This window comes from Psammomys obesus, unplaced genomic scaffold (assembly GCF_907164565.1).
Source record: "Psammomys obesus unplaced genomic scaffold, mPsaObe1.curated_primary_1811, whole genome shotgun sequence".
Classification (NCBI taxonomy): Eukaryota; Metazoa; Chordata; class Mammalia; order Rodentia; family Muridae; genus Psammomys; species Psammomys obesus.
Window position 1 is genome coordinate 4,224,750 of NW_026596046.1, and position 17,410 is coordinate 4,242,159.

The 17,410-nt window shown below is 46.6% G+C and overlaps 1 protein-coding gene across 1 annotated transcript in view; it reads left to right on the plus strand.

Annotated features, from left to right (window-relative positions):
• Positions 1-15,521: 15,521 nt before the first annotated feature.
• The window catches only part of Tars3 (threonyl-tRNA synthetase 3), a 41,623-nt gene continuing 39,734 nt past the window's right edge, over positions 15,522-17,410 (plus strand). Inside the window, exons 1-2 of the mRNA XM_055623205.1 lie at positions 15,522-15,846; positions 16,841-16,909. Of these exons, the coding sequence (XP_055479180.1) occupies positions 15,577-15,846; positions 16,841-16,909 (339 nt within the window). The 5' untranslated portion in view covers positions 15,522-15,576. The remainder of the gene's footprint in view (positions 15,847-16,840; positions 16,910-17,410) is intronic.

A 17,410-nucleotide genomic window follows, 5' to 3' on the forward strand; every position in this document is an offset into this window, starting at 1 on the left:
GGGTAGAGTCTTTCAGAGTCCCTCTATGGTAGGCTCCTGTCCTGTTTGCTGTTTTCTCCCTCTTCCAATGTCCATCCCATTTGCCCTTCTGAGTGAGGATTGCTCATCTTAGTCAGGGTCCTTCTTTTTGTTTAGCTTCTTTAGGTGTACAGATTTTAGTATGTTTATCCTATATTATATGTCTAATATCCACTTATAAGTGAGCATATACTATGTTTTTTTGATAAGTATGTTAGTGGCTTAACTATATTATATGTTTTCCAAAAAATCTTTAATGTCTTCTGAAGTCCTGGCAACATTCCGGTTTTCTCAATTATAATAAATTTTTTTTCCTGAAAGACTTTTTTTCATGCAGTATAGTTCATAATTTTTAAGGCAGTCTGTATTTTATCTGTTAGTACTTTTTAAAACCAAAGATGGGGACTACATTAGTAGTTGATAATTTCTTTTTCTGTGGGGCCAGAGACTGTGGGTGTTCAATCTCCGTCCTGCTATTCAACCTTGGTGGCTAGCCTGAAAGCCACCACGGAATTGTAAGGAAACAGATTATGTTCAGATAAATGTAAAACAGGCTGTACATTGAATTTGGTTCACTTCCAGACTCTATCAGTGAAGAATTCAGTACTTTGATATAGTTCATTAAAGCTCCGCCTGTTCAGTCTTTTAAACAAATGTTTAACGTGTCTCCTGTGTTCTAAGCACAGCTCCACACACCAGGGCTGTGCCGATTAAAATAACCAGCTGTCCTCAGGGAGGCGCCATTCCCGTAAGAGAAAACACTGAGCACACACAAGATACATGCGTGAGAGTCAGTCCATGAAGGAAACAAAGCAAGATGAAGGTTGTATAGGGCTGAACACAGCTGGTTCAGGCTTAGAGGAGCAGTGCCTTCCTTGTCTGCTCACTGCCTAGCGACCAGGGGGCTCCATCCCAGGCCCCGTGGGCAGCTCTTGTCTCCTTTTAGGTGTGTGCAGGGAGGAGGTATTGGTTAAGGAAAACAGCTGGGGAGGAGGTGGGGGAGGGGAGAAGCAAGACAGAGATGAGTTGTATGTCTCCCGAGAAGCTCCAGATAGGGAATGAGGAAACAGAGAGCCTTATGCTATTTAAAAGGTTATGTATTTACTATTGTGTGTGTATAATGTGTGTGTGCATGCTGACACACGAGCCACACTGAACATGTAAGAACAAATTTGAAGGTGGTTTCTCTCCTTCCACCGTGGGTTTCCTGGGATTGATTGCAGTCAATCTATTTTTTGTTTGTTTGTTTGTTTGTTTGGTTTTGGGTTTTTCAAGACAGGGTTTCTCTGTGTAGCCCTGACTGTCCTGGAACTCTGCAGACCAGACTCAGAAACCTGCCTGCCCCTGCCTCCCTAGCTGGGATTAAAGGCATGCCCAACCAGCGGTGGCCTGGCATTCGTTGGCCCAACTTAAAAAAAAAAGTTCATTTGTTTTTTTGTTTTTGTTTAGTTTTGTTTTGTTTTTGTTTGTTTTATCACAAGTTCTTGGTCTAGCTGAGCTCATCCTCAAAAAGAATAAAGGGAGGGGTGTGGGATCGGAAAAGGTAATGGGCAGTTCAAAGCCTTCTTTAAAACTAGAATGTGTGTCTCCTAGACTGATAAGTGACACGTAAGAGGAGAATGTGTCCCCTGCGAAGTTCCCCCTTCCTATTCCATACACTCACTTTAAACTGGTCCTCCTCCTGGCCTGCCCAAGAGCAACACATGCCTGCTCGTCTTCCAGGTGCTCCAAGAGAGAGAATTCATCTCACCCTAAAGAGCCTACAGCTGAAACTGGATTGGTTTGGTATCTCAGTCACATGCCCAATTCTATCACCATATGTTTTTTTTTTTTTTTTCCACTCTAAAAGAACTCCGATCACTTCTTCTCATTGATGAATGCCTTCTTCCCAAGGCTCCTCGCCCGGACATTCACTCATTCCCCCCCCCCCCCCCATTCATCCACCTTTCCTCAGGTCCTGGGATGCATAATTGGCCTCTAATTTAAGAACTGCCATCTCCTGCACCTGAACCTCCTCGGGCTCATCCAGTCAAGCTCTGATTGGGATGACAACTCAGCCCAGCCCTGCCCCCCCCCCTCTTCCCAGCAGGGAATACTCCAGAACACACACAGTTAACAAGCTCCCAGATAGGCTACAGTCGGGCTGGTTTTGAAATACGACTCCCGGGGAGTTAATCAGCCAAGGAGCCTAGATCCCAGGCATATGTTGAACATACATTGTTCCCATGGTGACTGTGCTTCAGTTTGAGGAGCCAAGTTGGCTGTGGTTTGGCTGTTCTCTACCCACAGCACAGTTTCTGGTAGACAGGAGTGGGAAACAGGTCTAACTGTTCATCCTTAGGCTTAAGAGACAGTGCCCCATGTTGAAATACACAGGTTTTTAGAGACCACAGGGCTCTGGAAAGAAGGAAGAACACAGAACCTGGAAGAGGTCACCTGTCTTTGAGCCGCTCCTAAAGCTGGGGCATCTGGACAACCTTACACAGGGAGATGAGAATAACATGTTGGAAGGTCCTCGTGGATCAAGCAGGCTTGGATAAGTGATAAGCGCCTCGGGATCTCATGAAATTACCTAGTGCAGTGCAACCTTCCTGATGCTACAGTTTCTCACGTTGTGGTGACCACCAGCCATAAAATTATTTTTATAACTGTAATTTTGCTGCTGTTATGAACGGTAATGAAATCATGGTGTTTCCTGATGGTCATAGGTGACCCCTGTGACACAGTCATTGAATCCTCAAAGGGTCATGTCTCACAGGTTGATCTAGACTCTCCCTGAATTATCAAGTCACCAAAGGGACATAGTCCTTGAGTTATAATTGTATGCCTTAACGTATGACCAGCATGTGTCTTGATGCTTTTCTTTCCAATGTATTAAGGGTTCCCAGGGCTTGGCTTGGTTTCGAATGTTGCTGTCTTGACTAGCTGTGGCCTGTCACTGGCTTCTCATTGGTGGATCCTGGGTCCTGGATACAGTTGCCTTGGTGAAGTCATAGAGATGTGTGTGGGCAGGGACAGGCTCCTCGGTTTATTCTCTGCTTCTAAAAATTGATGTTATCCCTGCAGACAATCCCTTGGGGACATGCCTCGTCCTCTACCTTATTTTCTCCCCTGTATGCTTCCGCAGGCAGGAGAGGCTGCCATTGTTTTGGTGACTGAATGAGCAGAGAAAAGAGGAAAGCCAGCACCCACCTTGTCCCAGTTAACTCCATTCAGTTAACTTCAGTGATAGGAGAAAAAATCACAAAGCCATGATAACTTTTCTGAAGTCAAGTGTGTGTCAGCTGAGCAGGGATGAGGTCCACTTTGAAGAAGGACCCCCTTCTGGCCCGCCTCTTGGGATGCGTGCTGCAGTGGTGATCAGCTCCTGCTCCTCAGCCTTCCAATGGTGAGCTCACAGGAAGCAGGGAGAGTATGTGGCCTCACACAGAGAGCATGGAGGGTGGCTTGCACAATGACAGCAATGTGTGAGTGGTTGAAAGGTCCTCTAACAGGTCAAGGGCATTAAATTTGAGCTTGATGTTAATGCGGTAAAAACCCGTTCAGGAAAGTAATTCAAAACTTCCTTACAAAATAAGGTATATGCGTAATCTGCCTGTTAGTTCCTAATCTAAATAGGATGGCATGTGTGCGAGTCTGTGTATGTGTGTGGAACCTACTTGAATTTCTGTTTTTCTCATGAGGTGTTCTTAAGAGATGATGATCTAGAAACTTCATAATATACTCTCACTATTTGTGTAATAACCTGAAGAGGTGGAAGCCAAAGTTTAAGAACACTAAATTCAGAAAGAGAAATAGCTCTGGGACTCCAGCCAGAGAGAGCCCAGGCCGCAAATGTTTCTAAATTCTCCCAGTGCATTACGTAGTCCACAGGCACCTGTATGAATTCAGAAGACGAGAAAAATGCTGGTGGCAGATGTGGAATTTAGGAACAAGAAAACAGGGGAGCATAGTCCTTCCCCAGAAATCAGAAAGGAAGCCAACATCAAGGGGCTGCTTTGGAGCTCAGGCTTCTAGGTCCTTGGGGTCCAAAATAGATACTGAACACTGTTTGTATATTTACTTATGTATAGAAACAGAACCAGGAAAGGGGGAAATAGGAGGAGGAGGAAAGGAGAAGATCAAATGCAGTTTTGACAGCAGAACTTCTTGTTTTTAAAGGAAAGCCAGTCTTCTGTTCATTCCAGCCCTCAGCTTATCTGGGGAGATCCAACCACATCTTATATCTTACATCTTATATCTTATATCTTATTCAAAATTCAACAGCGTAAATGTTCCTAAGCACAGTTGTCAGAAACATTCAGAATAATGTTGATTAAATACCTGGGCACTGAGGCCCCACCAGGTGACACAGAATCACCCTATCCTTACTTTATCCTTTAGGGACCCCCAAAAGAAAGAGGGATCTAGAACCCAGGGAGAGGTAAGCTATGTTAAGAAGTAAAAAACATGATCCTTCCACCTGAGATAAGAAGTCAGAATCTAGAAAATTCTGCTGCATATGACACACACACAAAGTTTAAGCGCGTTGCCCAAGGCTGGACGATACATCTGATGCTTAATTTTAGGTCATGCTGACTGTGCCATAGTGCCCCTCCAATTACTCAAACAGCAATCTAGAAGTTTCCATGAACATATTTTCAGACATGACTAACATTTAACTCAACAGACTTGGGGTGGCATATGCTGCCCTCTGACCTGTGGATGGACCTCATCTAATCAGAGAAGGTGCAAGGGCAGAGGCTGAGGTTTCTTCAAAGCTGCCCTGAGGAAACCCATCTCCAGATTCTGGGGAATCTGATTCCAGATGGCAGCTCCAACTCTTGCCTAAATTCCCAGGGAGCAGCAGTTTTGGGACCTGCCAGCCCCCGAAGTAATGTGAACCAGTTCCTTAAAAACCGGACACTTGGTGTCCACATGTAAATATGGCTGGCCCTTTCTGTTTACTGAAAGCAAGGTAGTGGAAAAGAACTACAAGTCCCTGCTGTCACAGATGGAATCCAGGACCTTAGACACGAAGGGATGGGAACGTGGGGCCATGCCTGATCTCTTGGACAGGGCCAGCAGGGTGTATTGCTCTGCATGGATGGGCCCTCCTGAACCAGCCAGCGAGACAGTTCCAGCCTGAGGAAGTCTTCAGGGAGCCCAAGGTCAGGTTCAGGGACCACTGCCAGCTTGGCTGCAAGCTGCAGGGTCTCCTCCCAAGGCAGAAAATGGGATATGCTTTAAAGGGAGCAGACTGTGCCTCCCTATTGGAGGCAACAGGGCATATATATATGTATATTAAGTTTGACAGGGTAAGCATAGTCAACACTGGCTTGTGCATTTTCTAGACTACTTACTGATCACATCTTACGTACATAGGAGACATAAGCAAATTAAAAAGAAAAAAAAAACCTGATGGCTAATATACCACCTGGATCTCATTTTATGCTTTCGGAAGCTCAAGAAACACAGAGGGCCATCTTAATGTCTGTTTTGAATTCTGACTTTACAAAAACCCTTTCTCCCAGGGAGCTTGTACCAGCAGGAAGTAAACTCGAGGTCTAACCACCACTCAGCTTTTAGTCTCATCCATAACACGGGCAGTTTATACACCAAAAAAAGGCAGATGAAATCCGTATATGTTGAACGATTCCAAAATAATGTTCTACAAGCAATTAAGGGTGTCTGGTTTTTTTTTTTCCCCTTCTTCTTCAAAAGAAGCATCAGCATGCTTTTTAGATTTGATTTTAGAATTACATTTTTGACATGTATAGTTATTTGGGGTGCTGTGGGTGAGCCAGGCCAGTCACCTGCCTACAATCAGATACCAACCTTCCAGTACTATTATTCTTCTGTTATACTATGTAACAACCAAGAAGTCATAAGCCGGCCTTGGCACATCCTACAAAACAGGATTCTCAGCAGAACTCTTTGTAGCTAGCTGAAGGGCACAGTGACATGGGGATTCTGAGAGGAGGAGGCGGAGGAGGAGGAGGAGGAGGAGGAGGAGGAGGAGGAGGAGGAAGGGGAGGAGGGAAAATGAGAAGTGGGAAGGCAGGACTTGTTAAAGGTTGCAGACAACACTGAGACTCTTAACGTACTTGTTGAATAATCGAGCCCTTTGTTCTTGGTCTTCCGTGTCAGAGATATTGCTGGAGTCCCGCTTAGCTCCAGTCGCCACTGCCTCTTCTGCCTGGAGCACATCTTGTAGGATCCTTTGGGTTTGTTCTGCATTATACCACAGGTGATGGTCACATTCCTGTCGCTAGTGTAAGCCCACCCACGGGTACTACCCCTCCTTCCTTCTCTAGCGTTGTAATGACATATTACCGTAGATTTGGCCATCTCAGATTGTACATAAGTGGACAAATGGGACTCAGTTCACATTTTTTGGAAGACACATTATGTTAGATCACTTAAAAATGATCTAGGCGTCAGGGCACATGCTGTAATCACAGCACTTGAGTAGTGGAGCCTCCTATTTCCAGCTCCGGTGAACGGTAATCCGCTTTTATCCTTATGGATGTACCTATTTGAGATTCCTTTTTTCCATGCCGGGGATTGAAGCAGGGCCCAGTGCATGCCTGGCAGGTGCTCCAGTACACAGGTACAGCTCCAGCCCTGCGCTGGACACTATATGAATATAATTACTTTCACGGCATTCTGTGAGTAACTTCTTTCTTTTCCATAACATTTTGAAGCCCATCTGTGTTGCAGCATAAGCAAAATCCCCAGGTCTTTTAATGGCAGAATAATAATCAATTGTATAGACAGACCACAATTCATTCACTCGTCAACTGATGAACATTTGGGATATTTCTGCTCTGGGGCTGCCATGAACAATCCTCCTGTGGACACTGTTATTCAGGCCTTTGTGTGGACACATCTTCTGGGTGCATGCCCAGGCCTGGAACTGCAGAGTCATACGGTAACTGACGTTTCTAAAGAAGCGTGCTAATATTTGCGCCATTGTGAACCAATGTTTAGCCCAGCTTTCTTAACACATTAGCACTTTATGGCTTGCTCTTGAAAATCACCATGGAAGCAAGAAAGACAGAAGTCTTTCAGATACTTAGAACTCCCCCAGGCTGCGTCAGGAGCTGTGCATGATTTTCTTTTTTATCACAGCATTTATTTCTACATTGTAAGATCTTTTTTTTTTTTTTTTTAGCAGTCTGGGCATTTTGAGTAACCTATAAATCCATGCCGTATTGAGACTCGTTATTCTGCAGTGTGAGTGACCAGGGCTATTACAGGTGTCTGGACCATCACTGTCACATTTACTACCTTGAGGGCGAATCGTACCCTTACCTTGGTAATAGAGGAAAAGGGAGGTGAGCAGGTAAGGACTGAACTCCTCCAGATGAGAGCAGAAGGCACAGAAAGCCACTGGACCTTTGGAGAAGAGCTTCAGGAAAAAGCACTCCACCCTTTCCGGATAGCGGTGCTGAGAGAGGATCTCTCTGTACTCTCTCAAGGAGAACACTCCGTCATACACCAGGTAAGGAAGCACCCGGGCCAGGTGGAAGCCCTTCAGCAGCTGCTCCTTGTTCCTCTGCAATGTTTCTGAGAGCCACCGATCCCTCTTCTCCCTCTCTCTCTGTGTCCTTGCCTCACAGGAGTAAAACCAAGTGCTAGCCCCTCGCTCCAGCATGCTGGACTGTAGCACTGGGGACAAGTCTCCCTCTGGTGGTTGTGGCTCTGAGGCCCCGACGGCAGGATCTATACACTCAGACACCTGGAAGGAAAGACATCCCGCTGTCGGCAGTTATTATAGATCTTCAGGAAGAAGGCAGGCACGGGATTAACCCAGGGAGATTTCAGTGAGGACAGTCTTGGCCCAAGAGGATTGTGCTACATTCTTTAACCCTCGAAAGCTAAACAGGAGGCAGCCTAGCTGAAGTCCACTCAATTGACATTCTTCCTTTCACCCCCAAATAGTCATTTTCCTAGCATTTCATTCCCCAAATGATTCTCTTCGACATAAGGGATCTGCCGTGCTCACAGCTGACCTTAAATCATAGTATTGGTAGCTGTACCAGGAACTACACTGCTATCCCAATGTGGCGGGTGCCCATCCCACCACGCATGTTGGTGCTGGAAACCTTGCAGTCCAGCTGTAAGCAGCACAGGCAAGGAGTCAGGGCCAGCTGTTGCTAGCCATCTCTCTCTTTTATGAAGCTGTCTCCTGCATGATGTTTCTTAAGAGCATAGTAGCATAGTCCTTTTATTTTATTTTTAAAAGAGGTTTAAAACCTTCAAAGCCATCCTTTAATTAAGTAGCACAGTCCTGTACAGGCTCCCTCTCCCCTGATCCAAGCCTAGTGTCAGTTTAATGAAACCAGATTAGAAGAAGGGATTATTGCTGGCTCAGGGCACACCGCTGCCACAAACAATGTGTCACTCAAGACTGTGAGGTTATTGTACCCAGTTGTGCCCGGCTAGCCTTCATGTTTACACCCACCTGGAAACTCTCTGTCCCTGGGGTCACCTCAGGGTAGCACCCTGGCTGGCTGCTTCTGTCATGGAGATCCTTGTCTGGATTCCCTGCACGCATGTAGGCCAGTGAGTCACTGAAGCAGGGTCCTTCCTCCCTTCTCAGCCCTCACGCGACCATGAGCCTGTCATGAGGAGTGAGGTGAAGCTCCAGTGTTGCAGGCTTTTTCTGAGTCAGGGAACAAAGTCTATTGCCATCATAATACTCTCGCTGGTTTGGGTCACAGAAGAAATTAGATCTTTCTCTATGGCATGTGGGTGGAAGATTTCCTGGGAGGTAAATCAAAACTCATCTGAGTGATCTGAAGGTTTGACCTCGTGTGGCCTTGGGTTCTTGTGCTATGATAAGTTGACCTGCTGACCCTGGAGAGGCTGTCCCTCCTAGATTAGTCAAATCCAAGAGATAGCAAAAGAACTTGCAGGAAAGTTAGCTTTTCACGAGCAAACCAACCAATCCAGAGAGCACACCTCCGATTGCCCCTTTACCAGACTGTTAGACCTGGGGCCACTGTCCACCTTGCCCTCATCACCTTAGAATCAGGTACCAGACATGACGAACAACCTCTATACTTATTCTAGAGCGCTAAAATTATTCAGTCCTGCCCATCCTAAACTGAATAGCTTGCTTCCATTGTTGCCATAGAAACCACAGCAAAGGCTCTGGCTTCCTCTTCATCTTGCTGCCTCCTTGTCTCCAGCCAGGATGCCCCTTCTCTGGAGGACTGTAATTAGCCATCTTCTTAATAAGGTTTTCTGCTGATCTCTTGGCTTTACCTTATCGGAGTAATAATAAATCCTACACTTAATAAAGATCCATTGAAAGTACAAAGAGGGGCTGGGCTGCGGCAATATGGCCTGTGAGCTTCAGAGCCAAGGGGAGAGAGCCAGAATCCCAGCTCTGTTGTCAGCACCGGCAACTTCTTTCTATTAACTGGAGTCCTCATTGAAACTTCTGAAAGAAATGGTGCCACCTTGTGGCATTTTGTGGCCTAGGTCTCAGGTTTGTTGTGGATTTTTTGTTGTTGTTTTGTTTTTTTAAGTAAGTGATTTGGTAGCTTTTTTGTATTCCCATCACTGTTAAGCAACAGAGTACAGACTCTCCACATCCCTCCCAGCATGTGCCCTCACTTGCTGTCCGCATCCCTGCCCACAAGCGGCCTCACACGTTGGCAGCATCTCCCAGCAAGCGTGCCTTGTTCCAGTGATATCACTACCCAGGGCCCTGGCACAGCCAGGTTCGCCCTGTATTGTGTGGGTTCATGTGTTTGGAAGAATGGACAACGACTGTCCGGCATTGTGCTGTCATAAAGAACTGCTTCACTGTCCTAGACAACTCTGCTCTCCATCCACACCCCACCCCCAGGCCACGGCACACATCTTTTGTTGCAGGCCAATTTTACTCAAAGGCTTTGCTTAGCAACCTGCACTATTTGTGTTAGATGCATAATAGAGAATGATGATGAATAAGATAGTCAATCTCCCAACTGCAAGGAGGGGGTACAGGTAGGGTCAGGTAAAAGCAAGAAGGGAAATGCATGGGCTAGTGATACCACCCAGCTGGGGAGATGCTGGTAAAGAATGTGGGCAGAGCTACCTCAAATAGAGTGGGAGGGAGGGGCACACCTAAGCTAAAGACTCCAAGATAAAAATTAACTAGATACTGGGCTGAGAGATGGCTCAGTGTGTAGGGATGTTCGCTGCCAAGCCTGACAGCCTGAGTTTAATATGGGGCCTAGATGGAAGGAGGAAGGAACCGGCTCCTGATGTCCTCCGACTTCCACACATGATGTACACATGCAGGAGTGAATGTGTACACACTAAATTTTAGCGAAGTTGAGAAGGTGTTGAGAGAGGATATAGACATTAATGAGCATCTGGAAAGAGTGGCATTTGGGAGCTTGATGAATTAGCACAAGGAGCTTCAGGGTGCAGGACACAGGGCAGTATTAGAGGGCATCGGGCACTTGATCTTGCTGGCATGGTGGGTGACGATTTAACATCAATTGCCAACTTTCTGAGCGGTAGAATCGCACAGGAGATCTCTGGGTGAGCCTGTGAGGGATTATTTTATTAGGTTCATTGGTGTCGGGGAAACCTGTGCTCTGTGGGTGCCATCATTTTCTGTCCTCATATCCTAGGCTGTATGAAAACAGAGCTGAGCACAGGCATTCATCACACTCTGCCTCTACACTGTGGATGTGCAACCAGCTGCCTTCGGGTCCTGCTACCAGGACATCACCACAATGGGCTACACCTTTGAACCTTGAGCCAAAAGGAGCTCTTCCCCCTTAAAGGTGCTTTCTTCAGTCTATGTTTTTGAAAGCAACATCAAAAGGAATTAACATGCTTTGTTGGCAGTGGAAAACTCAAGAAGCCTTTACCCACGGGAGTAACATAGTCAGAAAGATGTTTTTAAAGGTGGGCTGGATAGTTTTATGTCTTGACTCACACTGAAGTCATTGGACGAGAGGGAGCCTCAGTTGAGAAAATGCCTCCATGAGATTGGACCGTAGGCAGGCCTATAGAGCATCTGCTTAATTAGTGATTGATGGGGAGGTTCCAGCCCATTGTGGGTGGTCCCATCCCTAGGCTGGTGGTCCTGGGTTCTATAAAAAAGCAGGCTGAACAAGCCATGATGAACAAGCCAGTAAGCAGCACCCCTCCATGGCCTCTGCATCAGCTCCTGCCTCCACGTTCCTGTCCTCTTTGAGTTTCTGTCCTGAGATCCTTCGAGGATGAACAGTGAGATGGAAGTGTAAGCCAAATAACCGCTCCCCCTACTTGCTTTTGGTCGTGGTCTTTATCACAGCAACAATAAGCCTGACTTAGACAAGAAACCTACATTTGACGCTGCTGTTTTACCTTCCCTATACCCATTTGTTCACTCTCCTAAAGCTTCCTTTCTTGAGCCATTTGGACATAAGTTACATCATGACTAGGTAGAGCTGCTCAGCCTGTTTTTTACAAGGAGTAAGAGAGTGTCTTTTCTACCCATTTTAGTTTGTGTTCTCTCACTGTGATGGAATGCTCTGACCAAATGCAACTTAGAGGGGAAAGGGTTTCAGCTGTAACACCAGGGCAGGATCTCAAGACCGGAGCCTGGAGGCAGATATTGAAGCAGAAGCCACAGGGTAGTGTTGCTTATTGGCTTGCTCCTCCTGGCATGCTCAGCTTACTTTTTATTCAACCTGAGACCACCTGGCAAGGGATGGTGCAGCACTGCCCACAGTTTTTACTCCATCCAGGGTTCAGTTTAGGGTTAGATGTTGCATTTGGTAGTCATGACAACAGTTCTCTTTAATTTGAAACATATCCATGGGCTTAAGTCTTTTATGATATTAAATATTTTTTAATTTTAAAATGTTTATTTATTTTTATTAATAAGGTTGTCTGTTTTGCTTGCTGACTTTCTATTTAGCCCTTGACATTGGTCTGTGAGCTAAGCTCTGCTTCTCTTTTGGTTTCAAATAGTTATTTGCATAAATTTGTGAATGATTACATTTTCAGTAGCTTGTAATTCATTATGGTACTTAATTACTTTTATGTTCAAATGGCTCCAGTGTGGTTACTCAAAGGCCTTTGAGCTGGTTCCTGTCTCCTTGTGACATATTGTTGTCATTTAGTGAGGAGTCCTCCCTTAATTTCCACAGAAAGACAGGCTCCTCCAGTCTTATCTTGAGCACACATGCCCCCACCTTGACATGGCCCTTTCTCTCAGGGGCTCTGGCTCCTCTACCATGGAGAGTCATGAGGGCTCAAACCTTGATGCCCGATGTTCACCACGTATCTACTTCTCCACTTATCTCCTTCCAGAATCTCTTCTACAGTGAGAACGCCGGATCCCGAGTCAGTGCAGTCTAGTGCCAAAACGACGCCAGCATTTCTTCATAGTTCTTCCAGCCTTCCTTGGTCAAGAGTTTAAAGTCACCTGCTTTTTTTCTTCCTCTCTACTGTCTTCAGTTTGGATGACACATCAATTTGAATTTAAGTTTGCTTCAGTTTTCTCTTAAATGTGTCTAGTGTGTTATCGGTTTTAAATACATAGACTGTTTATTTATAGGCCCTCAAAAGCCAAAAGTACAAAGGATGCAGCCAGAGAAATATGGTTCTCAGGTGTCCGTCCCGTCCCAGCACTTTCTCCTTTCCTGGTACTCTGTAGATACCTCACTTCATTGTTGATCATCAACACGTCAGTTTCTCTCTGTGCCGATAAGCAGATACAGACATGCTTCATTTTCTCTTCTTTTCTTGCACAACATGTAACATGTCATATACGCTCTTTTGAACTGAGCTTTTTTTTTTTTCCCACAAAACAGTACCTCCAGGAAATGACTCCATATCAATTTACAGAGATCTACCGAACGCCTTTTAAACAGCCACACAGTATTCCATTGGGTGTGTGTACTATAACTGATGAAACTAATCTTCTATGCAATTTACAACCACACACACACACACACACACACACACACACACACACACACACACACCCTGAGTTAAATTTTTGTACAAATGCATTTTTGTGTTCCTAGAAATGTGTCTCGGGAATAAATTCCCGGCAGTGAGCCTGCTGGGTTGGAAGAGACATGTGGAGTAGGCCCTCCATTTTCCCCTCCATTTCTAGTCATTCTGCTCCTGCAGATTCAACAGACTGAAGACTCAGCGTATAGGGAGAGAATTATAGCCGTACAGCACGCACACTTTTCTCATTCCTTCCTACACAATGCTACAATTCACACAGCATCTGCGCTGTATTAGGTGCTGTCCGTCACTAGAGATGATGTAAGGAATACAGGATCGTGTGCAAGTTAAACGCAAGTTCTGGACATGTTGTGGAAAAGACTTAAGCATCTACGGGATGTCTTTGGGTAAAGGCTCTTCCCCATGAACCGATTATCCACGAATACCGGGGGACAGCTACATTCATTTGATATTATCCTTGGCTCATCTTGCTGGCCCTTTTCTAGAGTTCTTAGTTGATAACTTTCATTCTTTTGTTGTTATCAACGTAGAGATTAGTTATATGTTCTCAGATCCATGCATACACTCCTTACATGTGTAGTATTTTATTATCCTCATTTAAAAGTCTGTACCTCTCCTCCCTCTTGCCACGTGTGTGTGTGTGTGTGTGTGTGTGTGTGTGTCTGTGTGTTTTCTTGGTATCTAAACTCAAGTCATGATGCCTCCACATGGGAGACACTGGCATCTCTTGCTGGGAATGGTCTGCGATTCTGACCAACTTAACTCCTCAGCTCCTTCCACACAATTCTCCACAGTCTGTCCACCTTTCTGACTCCATCCAGCCTTCATTTCCCAGAGTAATTTCTCACCCTTGAACTACCCCAGCCCCAGATAAACCCCGTTTCAGAACTCTTGTGGCATTTATTACCCACATCACATCACAAGACATGTTTGACTAAATCTTACAGATTGCGAAAGTCACCAGGGAACCTGCTTAGACATTGGTACCAGATGTCCGGGTTTGAAGCCAGCCCTGTACACAGTAGCTCCGCAACCTCGGCCAAGAGAGTATATTCTTTGTGCCTTAATTTCTGCGTTATATGTAGATATGAATGGTAGCATCTCTTGCGATGAAGATTTAAGGAGTGACTATTTGCAAATAGCTTCCAGCACATTGGCACATTCTAGGAACTTGAGAACCGTGAAAGTCAACTCATGGTCTTGCCACAGGAAGCTTCTAGCCCATGGTTGTAAGTGATACAAAGTCATATGTGAAATTCTTATTGGCTTCCTTAGAGTCAAAGCCTGGGTTCTGGAAGTCTCAGCGAGATAGGCTCTGCTACCCCTTTTAATTGCACTATGCCAATTAAATGGACAGTTAAGAGTGAAAAGCAGAGGAAGAGGTAGTGGTTACAGTGGGAAGATGATCAACTACAGGGGTCCAGTGACCCACCCCCAAGCCCATCTTTTGGGCGCTACTGTGAGGTGTAGGTTTAAGTCGAGGACTAGAGGGATGCATAATTAGGTGGTGCCGATGGAAATGTGGCCCCATCATTGGCTCAGTTCCAGTCTGCCCAGCAAGGTGCTCTGGTAAGTCTGTGAAGGCCGTGTGAACTCTCCCTTCCTGCTCCAGGATGAGAAGCCTGGGGAAAACTTAGTTCTCGGCGGACCATTGTTTCTATAGTCTGATAGCACAAATGTTTCTACTTAAAAGAACCTTCTTTCCTGTCAGGATAGTAACAAACAGCATTTGCTCCAGACCCAAATAGTCAGTAATATTGTGCTGGTCAGCCTGAAGTTTTTGTAGAGTTCTTTGTGTCCTTGCCAAGCGGTCGTTGTACTTGCGTAGCCTTGGCATGAATGTCCGTTTTCAATGGCCGATTTTCAGTACCTGTTTGCACAGTGTGGTGATTGCAAGAATTAAAGAAGGGAATGAGAGAATATCCATCAGGCTTTGCTAACGGTTTAGACTATCTGGTCAAGAGAGGTACCTCCTCTATGCTACAGTTTCTCCAACTCCAATTTCAACAGGCTGAGCACACTTTCCAGTGGCACCTCCGAACGCTAGAGATGCCCATCCAGTGGTCCCGCCCGTAATGCGTAGGTCCAGAGCGTAGTTCTCAGTCCTGCAGTGCACCCAGCGTTGGCCATGCCCCTGCCCATGCTCCCCACCTCATTCTCCTTGTTTTATAAATTATTTTTGTTCAGCTAACCCATCGTCCTCAGCAGTGATGCCATGCTCCAGCCTTGTCTTATCGCTTCGCCTCTGCAATGTTGCCCTGCCCTTGCCCCTCCCGTCGCCCCGCCCTTTCCTCGGTGCCTAGCTTCGGCCCCGCCCCTCACCATCCTATAGCCCCGCCCCCACCGCCCCAGTGTCCAGCGCTTCGCCCCCTGCACAGTTGTCCTGACATGGCCCCGCCTCTTTTGCGCGCATCGCTCCGCCCCGTTCAGGGATACCCCCTCCTTAGCCCCGCCCCGTTGCCTCCACCGCCCCGCCCCTTATAGTGATGCCCTTCCCACCTCACCCCTCCTCCCAAGGCCCTTCAGCTCCGCTCCGCCCCGTCTCCTTGTCACTCTGGCTGGGCCGGCTGTGGCAAGTGGCTTCGGGAGGCTGCCATGGCGGCGCAAGCCCTGGCGCTTCAGGCCGTGGCCTCGCGCCTGCAGCGGCAGGAGGAGGACATCCGCTGGCTGTGCGCGGAGGTGCAGCGCCTGAGGGACGAGCAGCTGTGCGGGCCAGAGCGGGGCCAAGCCGAGGGCCCCCGCCTGACGCGCGAGGTGGCGCAGCTCCGGGCGGAGAACCGCGACCTGCACCAGCGCTTGTCTGGCCTGCGACTGCGCCTGGCAGAGCAGCGCGGGCGCGGGGCTCGGCAAGCGACAGCGCAGGAGGTAACCGGGCGGGCTTCGGGGGGGACGCAGCCCAGGAGCGCTCAGCGGTTTCCAACTCTGCACCCGGGCGCCGGCAAGGCGGCAGGGTGTGTCCCCGCCGCTGCCCTGCCCGCTGCCCACGGCCTGGGGATCCGCTAGGTTTCCACCAACCTCCTCACGGAATAGCTGGTGTAATTTCTCAGCTCTTCATTGGATAGAAGTGTGGAGGCTGAGGCAGGAGGATGGCTAAGAGTTTGAGGTCAGCCTTGGGTAAATAGCTAGTACCAGGCCGGCCAGGGCTCTGTAATAAGACACTGTCTCAAATAAAAGTTTTTAAAAGGCCGCTGTTAAAGTGTTTAAGATTCAGTCTCCCTGGGGAAGAGGACTAACAGTTTCCCTTCCCTCTGCTGGCTTGTTCCCGTGCTATCTAAGACAGATTATTTTTACTGTTTTGTTTTGGCAGCATACTTTGGGGACCTATATGTGTTTGCTATATTTAGCAGGAGTATTTGATTACAGCATGTTCATGGTTTAGAAGATTATTAAATATCTTACGAGAGGATTTTTCTACCTTCTGAAGGCTTTCTAAAACTGACATGTTTTTCAATTCTTTGCCAAAGTAGCGTGGTGCATTGGCTACATCTAATGAAATAGTGCAATGAAAGCCTGGTGGCAGGTATACACTTTCCAGTGACATTATTTGTTTAAAGTTTAGGGGGAAGAGCTACATCCATAGCTCTTGATTTGAGGCATTTTAATGTTAGTTAATTAGATAGATAGATAGATAGATAGATAGATAGATAGATAGATAGATGGTTAGCTAGATAGTGCTTGGACAAAAAGGGCTGAACTCTAAAACTTGATCCCTGAGGGTTATAAGTAGGTCTTAGTTCCCACAGCCCAGCGGGAACTCTCTTAACTATGGGACCCTGCTATGAGCTGCCTGGGTCCCCTCCTTTCCTGGGTTTCTAATGTACTGCTCTTACCTGTCATTGATGTGCCGTTTATCTTTCAGCCTCCTACTCAAAACCAAGAAAAGGACACCAAGAAAAAGAGACTGAAGGAGAATGAGCCTGCCAGGGAGGTAAATGGTTGCTATAGAAACAACATAAAATGTTCGTTGTAATTTTAAACATGGTTCTGTAGGACTTGGGGTAAGAATGTAATTACTTATTTGGGTCACACCAGTAACCTCTTGACATAGAATCAAGCTAACCCCTGGCTAGAGTGCTCCCCCCCCCTTGCAATCTCTCTTTCTCCCTTCTTCTTTCCCTCCCTCTCTCTTCCCCCTGCTCCTTTTGGTTTCTGGAGACAGGGTTTCTCTATGTAGCCTTGGCTGTCCTGGAACTCTGTAGACCAGGCTAGCCCCAAACTCACAGAGATCCACCTGCCTTTGCCTCCCAAGTGCTGGGATTAAAGGTGTGCACCACCACCATCACCATCACCACCGCCATCACCATCACCACCACCATCACCACCACCATCAGGCTTCTCTACTCTTTTTAAGGTGAAATAACAGAGCTGTGATTTCACAATACCTTCTTCTTCTTCTTCTTCTTCTTCTTCTTCTTCTTCTTCTTCTTCT